Source organism: Coloeus monedula (genome assembly GCF_965178545.1).
Source record: "Coloeus monedula genome assembly, chromosome: 1".
In the NCBI taxonomy this organism is placed as follows: Eukaryota; Metazoa; Chordata; class Aves; order Passeriformes; family Corvidae; genus Coloeus; species Coloeus monedula.
The window spans coordinates 62069435-62082173 of record NC_138781.1 but is presented as its reverse complement, the minus strand read 5'-3'; the positions used below and the strand labels follow the sequence as shown (position 1 = coordinate 62082173).

General features: G+C 39.6%; 1 protein-coding gene across 1 annotated transcript; it reads right to left on the bottom strand.

Moving 5' to 3' along the window:
• Positions 1 to 1078: 1078 nt before the first annotated feature.
• PPP1R17 (protein phosphatase 1 regulatory subunit 17) lies at positions 1079 to 11446 on the bottom strand (the record flags this gene model as incomplete). The annotated part of the gene is made up of 4 exons (XM_082281040.1): positions 1079 to 1158; positions 6734 to 6895; positions 8314 to 8466; positions 11365 to 11446. The coding sequence occupies 4 exons, from the start codon at positions 11444 to 11446 to the stop codon at positions 1079 to 1081; spliced, it is 477 nt and encodes a 158-aa protein (XP_082137166.1).
• Between the last annotated feature and the right edge of the window lie 1293 nt (positions 11447 to 12739).

Here is a 12739-nt window from a genome sequence, read left to right as displayed (position 1 = left end):
CACGATGTCCAGTTCTATCTTTTTTTTGTAAAATATTCTACAAATACCCATCTCTCTACAAATGCTGAAGGCTGTAGCTGGCTGTGTAAACAGATCTTTTTTGAATCATTGAGGTAAACTATTAAAAAAGTCACATAATGCTGTTCTACCTTGCAGTAAGCATTTGTCATTGAGTAACATTATTGCTTTTACTCTATTTTTACCTTCCTGCTGTGATTTTGAATCTTTACAACCTCTCCTAACTTATGACCTAGGACTCAATTTAAAAAGCAGATGTCAAAAGAAATTATTTGGAGCAAAACCATCAACTATCCAATTATTTTATCTTTCATCAACCCAGTGAAGATAATTGTGTAACACAGGGGTAAAAGGCAGGCTTTGCACTTCCCTAGCATTTCTCCACTGAGATCTCTGCCCTCCATCCTGTTTGGTGTGTCTGTCAATGCTGAGAGCCCTTAGGTATAAATTTTCATTCTACAGTAAATTCACCTTTTCCTCCTTACAGACACAATTCATGAGCAGGCAGAAGAAATTTTTGCTTTACATTTCAGGGACTATAGAGTTGACTCCTGCCCTCTCACCTTCTTCATCTATCCCATCAGCTCTGCATATGGGAATTTTCACTGTGGTCAGTGTTATTCCAGGAAAGGAAAGCTGACAAATGAGGTAAAGTGTCAGGCAAAAAAAGCAGTCTGAATCATTAGTTGATGTTTTACTGCTCTGCACTACCACTTCTCTAGTATCTAGTGCCAGGTACTGTATGAGTACCACACTGCACAAAGCTAGATCTGACCTGAGGTGGATTCCTCATTGACAAAAATGCTAGGAAGCCACTTGTAGTAAACTGACAGAATCCTTCAAACCCTAAGTGTAACTGAAATTTCTGCCATCATCTCCATTGATGCTTGCTGGGAATTATGAGATGGAGATAAGCAGATAAACACTTGATGATAGTTTAAATTCAAGTGTACAATTGAGAAAATAATTATTTATAAAGATGAAAGAACTTTTTTGTATGTGCTGCCACTTTGAATGACCCTTGATTATTTACACTGTATTATAGAAATATTGTTGTAATCTAACTGTGGATTGTGTCTCCATCCTTTTCTTCATCTTCCATAATCACTGTTTGTTCTTCTTCTGTAAACAGCTTGGTGCCTTAAAAAGAGAAGACCACAAAAACAAACCAAATCAAACAAACAAGCAACAAACAAACAAAAAATAAAGATGAAAAAAGGAGTTGATTTAATGTACTACTTTTTAGAAAATATCAGGCTAAAGAGAATTTTTCAGTTTTCTCTTATTTCTTGATTTTAATGTCATTTTCCAGCATCATGTGAGTTACTCCTCATTTATTTTTGGCATTTCAGTCTCCTAATATTTAGGAAACTAGAACTGAGTCACTGCATTTTTAGCTAAAATTATTAAGCACTCTTAAATCCAGCATATTTTTGCTACCTGTAAAAAGAGACTCTGAAATTTCATTTGGGAACCTGTTTGTTAGAAGGGTTTGGGTAGCTAAATAAGGGAAAGAGCTTGCATGATGAAGCAAATACTGTAATTAATCTTTGTGATTGAAACAGCTTCTGTGGACATGTATGTGTTTCTTCTATGTATATAGCCATACTACTTAGATTTTTCAAGTGCAGGTGGCAAAATAGACAAATGTTAAAATACCCACATGACAAGTGCCATCTCCACTGAAATTATATAGTATCAATAAATTGCAAAAGCTTCTGAATTAAGAACAATGTGAAAGTAGACTTGGGTGTTGGGGAAGATGAAACAGGAAAGCCTTATAAATATGATTGCCTGACAAAAGATTTCGGGAATATGAAAACCATAAGCGACATCGAAATGAAAGCCACCTTTGAGATACCAAGTCTTAGCTACTGAACAACTGGAAAACAATGGTATGGCCAACTGAAGGTAATCCCCTCTTGATTGAACAATACCCTCTGCTTGCAGGCAGGTCCAAGGGTCAGAGCAGACCCTACTAGCTCAGCAGAAGGGGTCCAAAGAGTAGTTTTTAGGAGTTAAGATGTAACACTCTATGGTAATATAACAATTCTTATAGGCTGTATGTAAATGCTATAGGATTTGTATCTTGTATTAGATTGGCTAGTGAAAATTAGAATATTCAGTACAGAAGATGATTTATTGTATTGTAACCAGGACTTCACAGACCACTCCACTCTCTCTCTCTCTCTTTACTTACCCGCTTACTCTCTTTACTGATCCACTCTACTTACTCCCTTACCTGCTTACACTCTTGCTCTCTTGGGCCTGCTCAGAGCTGCCAGCTGCAGCTCTAAGCAGTGCCCCTGTACCCACGCCCTTGGCAATAAACCGCATGTTCCAAGATCTGACTACAGAGATCTCTCGTCTCCGTCCGTCCCGACTGTCCGACCCACCCCAAGCTCCTACACTTGGGTTGTAGATCATACCTCCCACAAATCTGTCTCTTCTCCTTTCTCTGTGTCTCTGTGTCTCTCTTTCTCTTTTTCTCTGTTAAATCAGTAAGTCCACCCTTTGGTGATCTGGAGGCTTTTATATGATACCAAGGTATAACAAATATTGTAACTGCTCTCCTCATTAGAAAATAAGTAAGAGTGATGTGAGAACAATGCATTAGGTACAAAATGTTTTTGAAACTTATTTTAACATATTGTGCTGGGTTTGCCTGTTTCCAGTAAAAAGCAAGTGACCTCTGTGATGGATTTTATGCCCACATGCCTTCGTGTGGATGTTAGCAGTCTACAAACAGGATGAGGGATACCATTGCTTTGAGACCAATGAAATCTCTCCTTTTTAATTTGATCTCCTACTGTTTGCTAGCCAGCCAAGGTGTTTTGTCAAACCAAATTGTTTTGCTTCTTTATGCATCAAAAGTCCTTTCACAGAGAAGGCTTTCAGTCTTGACAAGGTCCGAAAATAAGATAATACCGCAGAGGAAGATTTTCTTCAAAATTAGAGTCTTTTCAGAGGTGACGAATTAATGGAAATATTGACCTATACTGCCCTTCATTTAAGTTAGCTCCTGCTTCATTTATATGCTGTTCTTGTGAACTAGCTGGTTTCAGTAGCACTATAAGATAAACTGAAAGGCATAAAATAATGTTAATTTGAAACACAAAGGACTTCATTTGTTCAAGCAGCAATTGAGTAACCATTGTTGTTAACATCAAAGAATGATGTCATTTTATGGAGATGGATGTAAATATTCCCCACACAGACTTCTATCCCTATAGGCAATCTAGACAAACACAGATATGTTTTTTTCCTGTTGTCTTTGGGGTTTGGCTTATGTGTTCTCCAAAGGGGAGTTTGTTGTTGGTTTTTACATCCTGGACCATTTGAGGAACAGGGAAAATATAACTAATATATGGTTAAAATGTACCTTCAAATGTGTGACAAAATTCAAACTATGCGCATTTACTATTGAGAGAATGACAGAAATGAATGCCATTTTCAGTTCTTTTCAATTATACTTCCAATGACACTTGGTTGCCTACCGGTGAAGCCACTTTCGAGCACTTGGCATGGAATCAAAGCAGCCTGCTAAGATGCTGCCTCTCTGTAGAGGGCTTTTCAGATCCCGTATTCTGGATCTGTTTTCCAGGGATTAACTGCCTGTGGCAGACTTGTGCCTGTATCGGGCAAAGTAACCTATGTATTTAAATGCCTGAATTCCATTCCCTTCCTATTCTAAGGATGCATATTTACTTTTCAAGATACATACCAACATACATCATTCTGCTGGTTGAAATTCACCAGTGATGGCTCCATGATTTGCTATGAAAAAGTTACTTGTTTTGGTTGAAGGCTGGTCCAATATTTGCTTACTTTCAGATTTATTCCATCAGGTAGCACAAAGAAGCTAAGCTCTTGTGGAACTGCTGTGTGAAACAGAACCTGAATTATAGTCTTGGAGACCTGAGAAGACCCAGCAGGACTATGTGAGCTAAATAAATATAGACAGACCTTTCTGTCCTGTCTCCTTGTTATTAGTGTTGCTGCAGTAAGCAGCACTCAGTGCTACATGGTGTCTCCTGTGACTTGCTAATGAGGACTGTCACCATTTCTAATATATCCCCTTCAGATCCCCTGAAAACCCCTTTTAGATACCAATTCAAGAAACTCCACTTAATTCTAGTAAAAGAGCTTAATAGAGTATCCACTTGAACAGCTGTCCACACAAATAGTTTGTAGTAAATGCAGCTAAAATAGCATATGTGTTATCCCTCTTTGTTTTGACCAGCACTCCTAGGACAGTCCCTTAGCCTTTTGGGTGGTCAGAGAGATTTTCTGTCACAAATAGAAGCAAGTGAAATGTACCATATAAAATGAAGAAAATTCATTTCTCTACTGGGTGACGTGGTCCAAGTGAGAAGCAGAATCAATTTTGCACCTTGCAAACACCCAATCCAATTGGGAAATGCAGATAAAGAGAGGGGGCTACTAAATTAGTTATCTGAAATCTCCTCTGCAAGGTTCAGGCTTCTAAATGTATTCAGCCTTCAAACTTCTACTGAAGTGGCACAGTTAATATTATGCCATATCCATACAAATAACTAATGAGCAGATGTCTCCTTCAGTGGAAAGTTTTCCTTCAGTCAGCCAACAAATTGTCCTTCTGAAGGGATTAGACTCAAAGACAAAATATAATCAGAATTCTAGTGGTCTTTTTTTCCATATCACTTGACAGTAAATGGCTTGAATCTGATCCAAGCCTGTAGTCAACTCTGGAACACTCTATTGTCATCCCCACTTAGCAATATATAGTCCATTAACTAAATTAATGGTCTTCAGGCCTGTGGGTTTGAGCTAGAATGTAAATATGTGTGTAAATATGGGAAAGCAGTTCCTGAAGTGTGGCTGCCTGAGGTTTTCTAATCAGATATAACTAGTAAAACCGGTTTCAAAGCCTCGTTCTCATAGCCTAGAAAACCAGTTAAGGTGGTTCCTTTAGGAAAATACCACACGCCCATTGAAAACCTCTGGGTGAGAAGAATGGATGTTTAACCATTCACCTCTTGCCTCTCCCAACTCAGCTGCAGCAGTTGTCCATAGGCAGTCTGTAGACACGTGCTATGTTGTTGTTTTTCTGATTTGTAGCCCAGGAGGAGTGGCTTAGATCTAGGTGGCACCTGACAAATAGATGATTTAAGACAACTTCTTCTGCCTAGTTTCTAGCTTTCTAACAGAAACAGTCATGTTTCTGTGAACCGTTGTTCTAGAGTCTAGCCAAAAATTGCAAGTACTTGAAAGTTCTGTTGGAAATTATGATTACATTGTATTTACCCTCTGCTTTCTTTAGTCAGATCCCTCGGTAGATATTAACAGAACAAACTACCAATCCTTAAAATATATCTGCAGGATGCAGATATAATTCTGTATTTCATATTACAGACAGCTAGGAAAACAGAGGTAGGGAGGCTAAGTGATTTATTTAAACAGCAAACAAAGAAAGACTAACTTAAAAATGTTTCCCAAATCAAACATGCTTCTCACTCCTTTAAACCCAGATCTTCCAAACTGCATTAAGTAAAGCACATTTTCTTCACAAGTGATCAGAGGCATCATATAAAAGAAAAAAATACTTTCCTAGTGTTATACAAATCACTACTGTTTTGACTTCCCATTTGTATTCCCTTTCCATTGTTTTGCATTAAAATGATGATTTGCCCTTGAAATCGCTGGTGGTCCACAGAAAGTTTATAACCTGCATCTCTGGGTTACATCCCTCTCTGAGCTTTGAATCCTGAACTCTACTGGGAACCTTTGGAGTTCATCAGTTAGCGAAGTGATTCATTGGTGTTCCGGTTTGGTAATGATCTTGCTATTGATTGTGGTAAGCATCTGACCCACGACTAGCATGGGTCCATCTGAGAGCTGGGGACCTCTGTTTGGGTCTTACATTTCTGTTGTCTCTAGCATCTGCTCTAAAAAGGCTATAACTAGATAATCAGAATTACATAAATATACTTTCCTTCATTACTTCTTAATTTAAATAAGAGAGGGGGCATGATCATAAAGCACAGTGCAGCTTTATTTAGCGTACATTCCTGAACTCTTACTCCTGAGTTTACCCAAAAAACAGGTTAGCTGTATTCAAATGATCCATTGTAGGGGTTCCCTTCTCTTTCTCCTTCCCCTTCCCCTTCCCCTTCCCCCTCCCTTTCCCCTTCCCCTTCTTCTTCTCCTTCCCCTTCCCTTGCCTATTGGCATGTTATGTATGTAGTGTGTATGTACTGCATGTTATGCTAGAAGCACAGAATTATCTTTAAGGTGCTGCTAATGAGAAGTTCACTTGCCTTCCTCAGTGCATGTTAGGGATTGTGGAGTGAAGAGGGTATTAATCAATACAACTTTGCTCCAGGTTGTTTGAGGCATTTTAGTGCTGGTGGCCTAAAAATTTCTATGTGCTTAGGTTTGAAAAGCAGGGTAGTAGCTGGCTTTTCAAAAAAGTAGGATTGCAGTTTTCAAAAGACCATCGAGTGACCAAATGCCTTTTCTTTCTCCCTGTCCTTTCTATCCCCAGAGCTTGAACATGGGTTATGTAATAGATTTTTCATGAACCCCCACTGCTATTATATATTTAGACCAAATAGGTCCAATTCAAGATCTGCTAAGTACACTGAGCAGAGAGCAACCTCCTTTCAGCCTTCCAAGTATATCTCTGACACTAGCCACTTTTTGCTTTAGGAGGATCTTTACCTAAGTTTCTTACCTATTATCAAAGGTGGAATGTGTATTGCAGGTGTATCTTTTCTCCTGGGCTTTTTCTGCTCCAGTTCAGTGATTTGAGAGACTGGACTCACTCTCTCTCTCTGTGACTTCTCTGTGATACTGTACCTTTTCAGCAGATTATCAGATGAGTCTGAAAGTATGCCTGCAAGCAAGAAATAAAGAAAATGCTACTTTAGCCTATTTACATTGAAGAAACTTTCACCTATGTAACTTTCCCAAAGACTACTCTAAAGTACTATAGCACAACTGATCTGCTGCATGGTGTACCTACCCTCCATTTCTTTCAAATTAATTATATCCCATAGGCTCTAGAAAATGATGCTATCAATAGGCCAGCTGGCTTCTGATTGTACAAAATGCACTAAATTACAGCCCATCAGAAATCGTGGAACAGATGAGTGTAATCGCCTATTCCAGAACCTTAGACATCTTACCACAGTAGCTTAATCACACAGATGATCAAGACGTTAGTTGGGAACAATGTGACCATAGAGAAGCGGCTATTTTAACTAGTGAAACAATGTTTTCTTTATGATATGACAATTGCAGGAAGAAAATGCAGCTCTCCAGCCTCTGAGCTGCTCTTTCTAAGAGAGAATTGCTGATGGAAGATACAGTGAAAACTGAACAGAGTCAAATTCAATATCTGGATTACAAATACTGGAAAATCCCAGTTGCTTGGTTTTGACTTGAATTGTAGATATATAGAGAAGCATACAAACAGTTACTAGCTAACTCCTCCATGTATGTGCAACATGGGAAGAAGAACTCAATAATACAAGAGCACAGCTCTCTCCCTGGAGAGTATAAAAAGGAGGGCTTGTTAGCTTAGAGTGACAAACATTTATTCCCACTGCTGTTCTTGGATCATTAGGTTTCAGTGGCAGTCTCCTGCTTATTCTTCCTTTCTCCAGGTTGGTGGCATTTGGCTCTCGAACATCTGTATTTGTGCCACAGCAGGCAGCATCCTACAAGGAGCCCCTTTGTTGCTGCGATGTTTCTGTCTTCCTGAAGCACCTACCCTTTGCCAGAGTCCCCATATCACATGAGCCCTGTGATTTCCAGGAGAAGCATCCTGCCGTGGTTTGTGTGCTTCACTGGTCTACTCCCAGTCTCATTCCCATTCAGCCTCCCGCTGTGCACTGGGTGTTAGTTTCACGAGAAAGTGCAGGGGCTGGACTTGATCCTTTTGGAACTTGGACCATATCCAATTGGGACATCTAGCATGGCTCAGCAGCCGCTAATAAATACACATCATTTCACACATAAATGTAACATCATTTAGCAGCAAAACTATGAGCTCCACAGGAGCATGTTTTTCAGAGCATAAACCTACCCACCTTGATATTTCCAGAAGTGAAAGCAAACCCTTCAGCTAACACGCAGTGTCTTTGAGAAAGTCAGACTCTGTTCACCTGCCTTCCCAGGTGCACATGCATGCAGCTGTGTTCCTGTCTGCATCCAAGGGGACATAACTGAATGAACATTCTATGGACTTTCACCCAGCTTCAGTCCCCAGAGATGAATTGGGATTTCAAAGTCAAGAGATTTACTGCTCACCTGTTAGAGGTGGTGGAGTGTGCAATGCTGGTGTATCTTTTCTCTTTGGCTTTTTTTGCTCCTGTTCAGTCTTCTGGGAAGCTGTGAGGGTTTTACCTTTTCTTGGTTTTTTTTTGAGGTCGCAGCTCTTAATCAGCTGCTCTGAAAGATCTTCTGAAGGGAAAAAATATAATGGAAATTGAAACTTAGGGGAAGTAATAAACCAGATGGTGAAAATAAACACTTTGATAATAGTGCTTTAATCCAAGTAAATTAAAATGCCCAGGAAGAAAAATCTCTTAAATATTTAGAAAGCCAACAAAAGGGGCCTCTGTGCCACGCTACATTGGAGTCAGGTGACTTAGGTGGGCCTTCTGTGTTGTTGGCAGTAGACATAAAACTGAGAGAGAGAGTTGTGGGAAGCTTGTGTGTTTACATGTCAGAGGGAAGTCTGCATTATTGTGTGCAGAGGTTCCACGGCCACCCCTGTTTCATCCAGTGGCAACTGTGTGGATTGTGTCTTCAAGAGTTACAAGGGCAGTTTTGTGAAGGAAAGTTTTACTTATATAGGGTCAGTCTGAGGTACTGCTCAAATGAGCCAGTCAGCCAGTATATTGTTCCCTTCAAGAGTTAGCTTTATTTCCAGAGGTACTGAGCAATTGGTATTTGCTCTTTATTTACGTAACATTACGCTGGATTTTTGTTTTTCCTTTGAAACAATCCTTTACTCAGATGACTCAGAGGGTCAACATGACTTTTTCTACAAGTGTCTGTATTTCTGGGTGTTTATGCAAGCTAAAAATACCGAAGATAGCTTGTTGTGGTAGTACATCCCCCTCCCTCAACTCCTCTTCAGGCCTGCTCTGCAATCTCTGAGCAGCTTCTGACAAGCCTTAGTTGAATCAGCTGAGTGGTGAAGTGCCCCTTAACTGTGCCAGTTGGGTGGTGAAGCATCCATGACCATACTGGGTGCTCCTGTATGGTAAAGGTAGGAACTATTCTGACAATATCAGGAACATCAGCAGTCCGACCAAGGCGAGGAACAAAGGATAAGCAGTCATTCTTATTAGCCTTGGTAAGTAATTTACCTCAGTTGTAGCCCAACTGAAATGGTACTATTGTTAAGAGACCTTTTGAAAAAAATGAATTGTAGCCTGAGTGTAATAGTACTATTGTTACTGGACTTTTTGGGAAAAATCATCTTGTGACGCTACAAACAGCAGCACTAAGTAAGGCTGTTTGAGCTCTCCTGGAACACGGTGGGCCTCTGACTGGGATGCCTCTTGGAGCTTGCGAACCCTCAAGTTTGCAATTCTTGAAAGACCGTCGCTGACAACAAGGTCTAGGCAGATACCACTTCCACACATACATACTCCTTGAGGTGCAGTCCATGCCTGTTGAGAAACACCTAAGGGATTTGATATGAGTATTGCACTGAGCCTGAGGGGAATTTTTGATAAGTACCTTTACACTAGTAGATATAGATGTATACGTTTTTTTCATGTGTTCATGCAAGTGAACAGATTATGGTATGAATGTTGTTATTTTGAGTATATAATTAACTCACTGCTATAATTGTAGCAAATCCTATAGAATTACTTTAAAAAATAATAAATTAGTCAATGATTAAGTGCTTTTGCACCCTTTTCTTATATCCATATGCTCTGCACCCTTACCCTCTTGCATCCCCAGTCTCCATGTAAATAATTCCAAATTGCTTCTAAACCAATTTAATTATGTATGCTTTGTCTACACAGTAAGTAATAGAATGAACCTTGCCACTTACCTCTGTTAAAGCTGAATTCTCATAAATTCATATTAAAACCTGCTTTTTTGCCAATAACCTTGATGATGATTCTTTAAGCATTTTAACCACTCATTTGTGAACCTCTCATTAGTATCATCACAGAAACCAATGCTTCAAATTCTTAAAAGCTACTTGTTTGCCTTCAGCTGGGTTCCCCACACCCTTACCCAACCCCTGACTGCAGACTTGGATGCAAGCATGACTTTGTTCCAGACTCTCACACTATTTAAGGCAGCTGTTATGTCTGTGAGCCTGCAGGTAGATGTGGGAAGGATGGCCTCTGGGTTAAGGCCCTGGAGATGTGGGTTCTTTTTCTGGCCTTCATAGGCTTTCTTCATAGTCCTAATGAGGTCATTTGCCCTCCCACTGTTTCAGTTTCCCAACAGTAGAATGAAACTCCTTCTGTATGTACTTAAATAAGCAATTTTATGGACCAATTATGTTTGGCATACCAGCAGTTGTAAAAATGGTGTCTGTGGCTAGAAATGCCATGTAGCAGAGACAGAACTAGGATATCTTCCTTGCAGTACAAATAAACAAAATTCATAAAACCTGTGGTGAGACAATTTTTTACAAGGAAGTGAAATTGCATTTGTGTTGCATTATTGTCACCGCAAAAGTAACAACGAGCAAACAGATTTTTGTTTCTGGGTTTCTAAATCTTCAGGATAATTTTGCAAGATAAGAGTGAAATCATAGCACTTGAAGCACAGGTAAAGACCATGAATATGCAAAAAGCATATCTATCAAGCATGAAGTCTGGTATTCAGGAGTGTGGCAGAGCAAAGACAACCCTGTAAAGTGTAAAAGTTGTGTGTAGTAGCTTCAAAAGGAAACTGATGATGAAGGAGAAAACATTTTTAGAAAGCTGTCCCAGTGATGGCAAATGGAATGCTTGAAACCTTTTACTTAAATTGCATATGGAAAATATGGTCAGGGAAAGCTCAGCTATATCCTAGCTTTCAATTTACTGTGGTATAAATAAGAAACTGCTCTACTTTTTCTACCAGGGAAAAGATCAATGACTTTTTCCATTCTCCTCTTTAATTAGCTTCACTCTAGTGCTTCAGCTGATACTTATATGCAGGAAAAATGCTCTTTGTCTTTCCATCTGGCACTAGAAGTGTCAGCAGAAGGTGTAATCTATCTGTTTTCATGGGGGCTTAGTTGTATTGCTGGAGGGGAAGAATGGACACTGGACAGGACTTTATGATGTGAAGGCACCACCCCTCATTAGTGCAATGACATCATCAAATAACACTTACCTAAATGGTTACACTGTGAATCTTGCTTGTCCAGTCTGTCGTCTGGGATATCAAGTGGCTGAACACATTCTGTTGACATCATTGAAACAGGCTTTTTTCCTCCTTTAAAGATACTACATCACATAAAAAAAAAGAAAGCAGCAAGACATAAAACGGACATATTGGTGTTACCTAACAACTGATGAGGAGCTCTTGTCTTCCAGCAATCTGCGGACCTGATTTTTCACTCACACATGCTGTGATGCATTTATTCACTGCCTTGCTTACACACACAGTAACCTGTTTTTCCACCTACCTTGCTGTAAGCAACCCACACTAGCATGGATTTGTGCTACAGAAGAATACTGATTTTGAGCGTACAGAAAGTAATATCTCATACAGAAAGTGCTATCTCATACACAAAGTAAATGCTAGGGAATAGGATGTTTTGTTCTGGTTTTCTTCTCCATTTTTTCTCAACTGTAAACTAAGGATTATATTTGGTGTTTATTATATGAACCAACTTTAATTATGAATTCTGTTGATTTAGTCTTATAAGTCCAGCTCCACTAAGAGACCTCGCATACCCCAGAAGAACCAGGTGTAAAGTGCTGCCTCAGAAAGATGGCCAGTGCCCACAGACCCCAAAGCCATCATGAAATAAACTTACTCATGAAATAAACTTACTCATCACTTTGGTAAGAGCATGGGAACCCATTTCACACAGCTGTTTAAGTGTCCATACTCTGTAAGTCTCACTGGATTTCTGTTTGGGCTATTTTGTTCCCCTTTACTTATAGCTTCAGTGGGTGTTGAAACCCATCCTCATCCATCCTTAACTCCTGAGCTTCCCCAGCACCTTGCAAGCTGAGATTTGATCCTGGGGCTGCCACAGATGCCACCACAGAAAGAAGAAAATTAGACCATTTTTCACTGCTGATCATTTCTAAGGTTGCTTAGCAGAAACTCATCAAAATGACAAATGCAATGTTAAAGGGAAACAACCTTCAACCTGAAGGTGCAGTCCAAGTGATCTCAGTATCTGCCTTCATCCAGCAACAGCTGTGGTAGTTTCTTATTCACAACCTCTCTTCTCCATTTTCAGGGAATAAGAGCAGACAGTGACTTGCTTGTAAGGAGGAGAAAGGCAATGAGGAAAAGAAAAACCTGGAGACATTATGACTAGTAGATGAAAGACAAGTAATTGGGAAAAAATAAAGGAAGGGGAGGGAGAGAAGGAAAGGCAAATAAGAGAGAAAGGTTAAAAAAAGGCAGCTGGAGAATAACAGTGAAAAGGAGGATGGGCAAATCTAAGACTAAACTATGGGAGTTTGGTTTTATCTTGCTGCAGGAAAAGAAATTACCTTATTATTTCTCTGTAAATTGCAATGGTTTT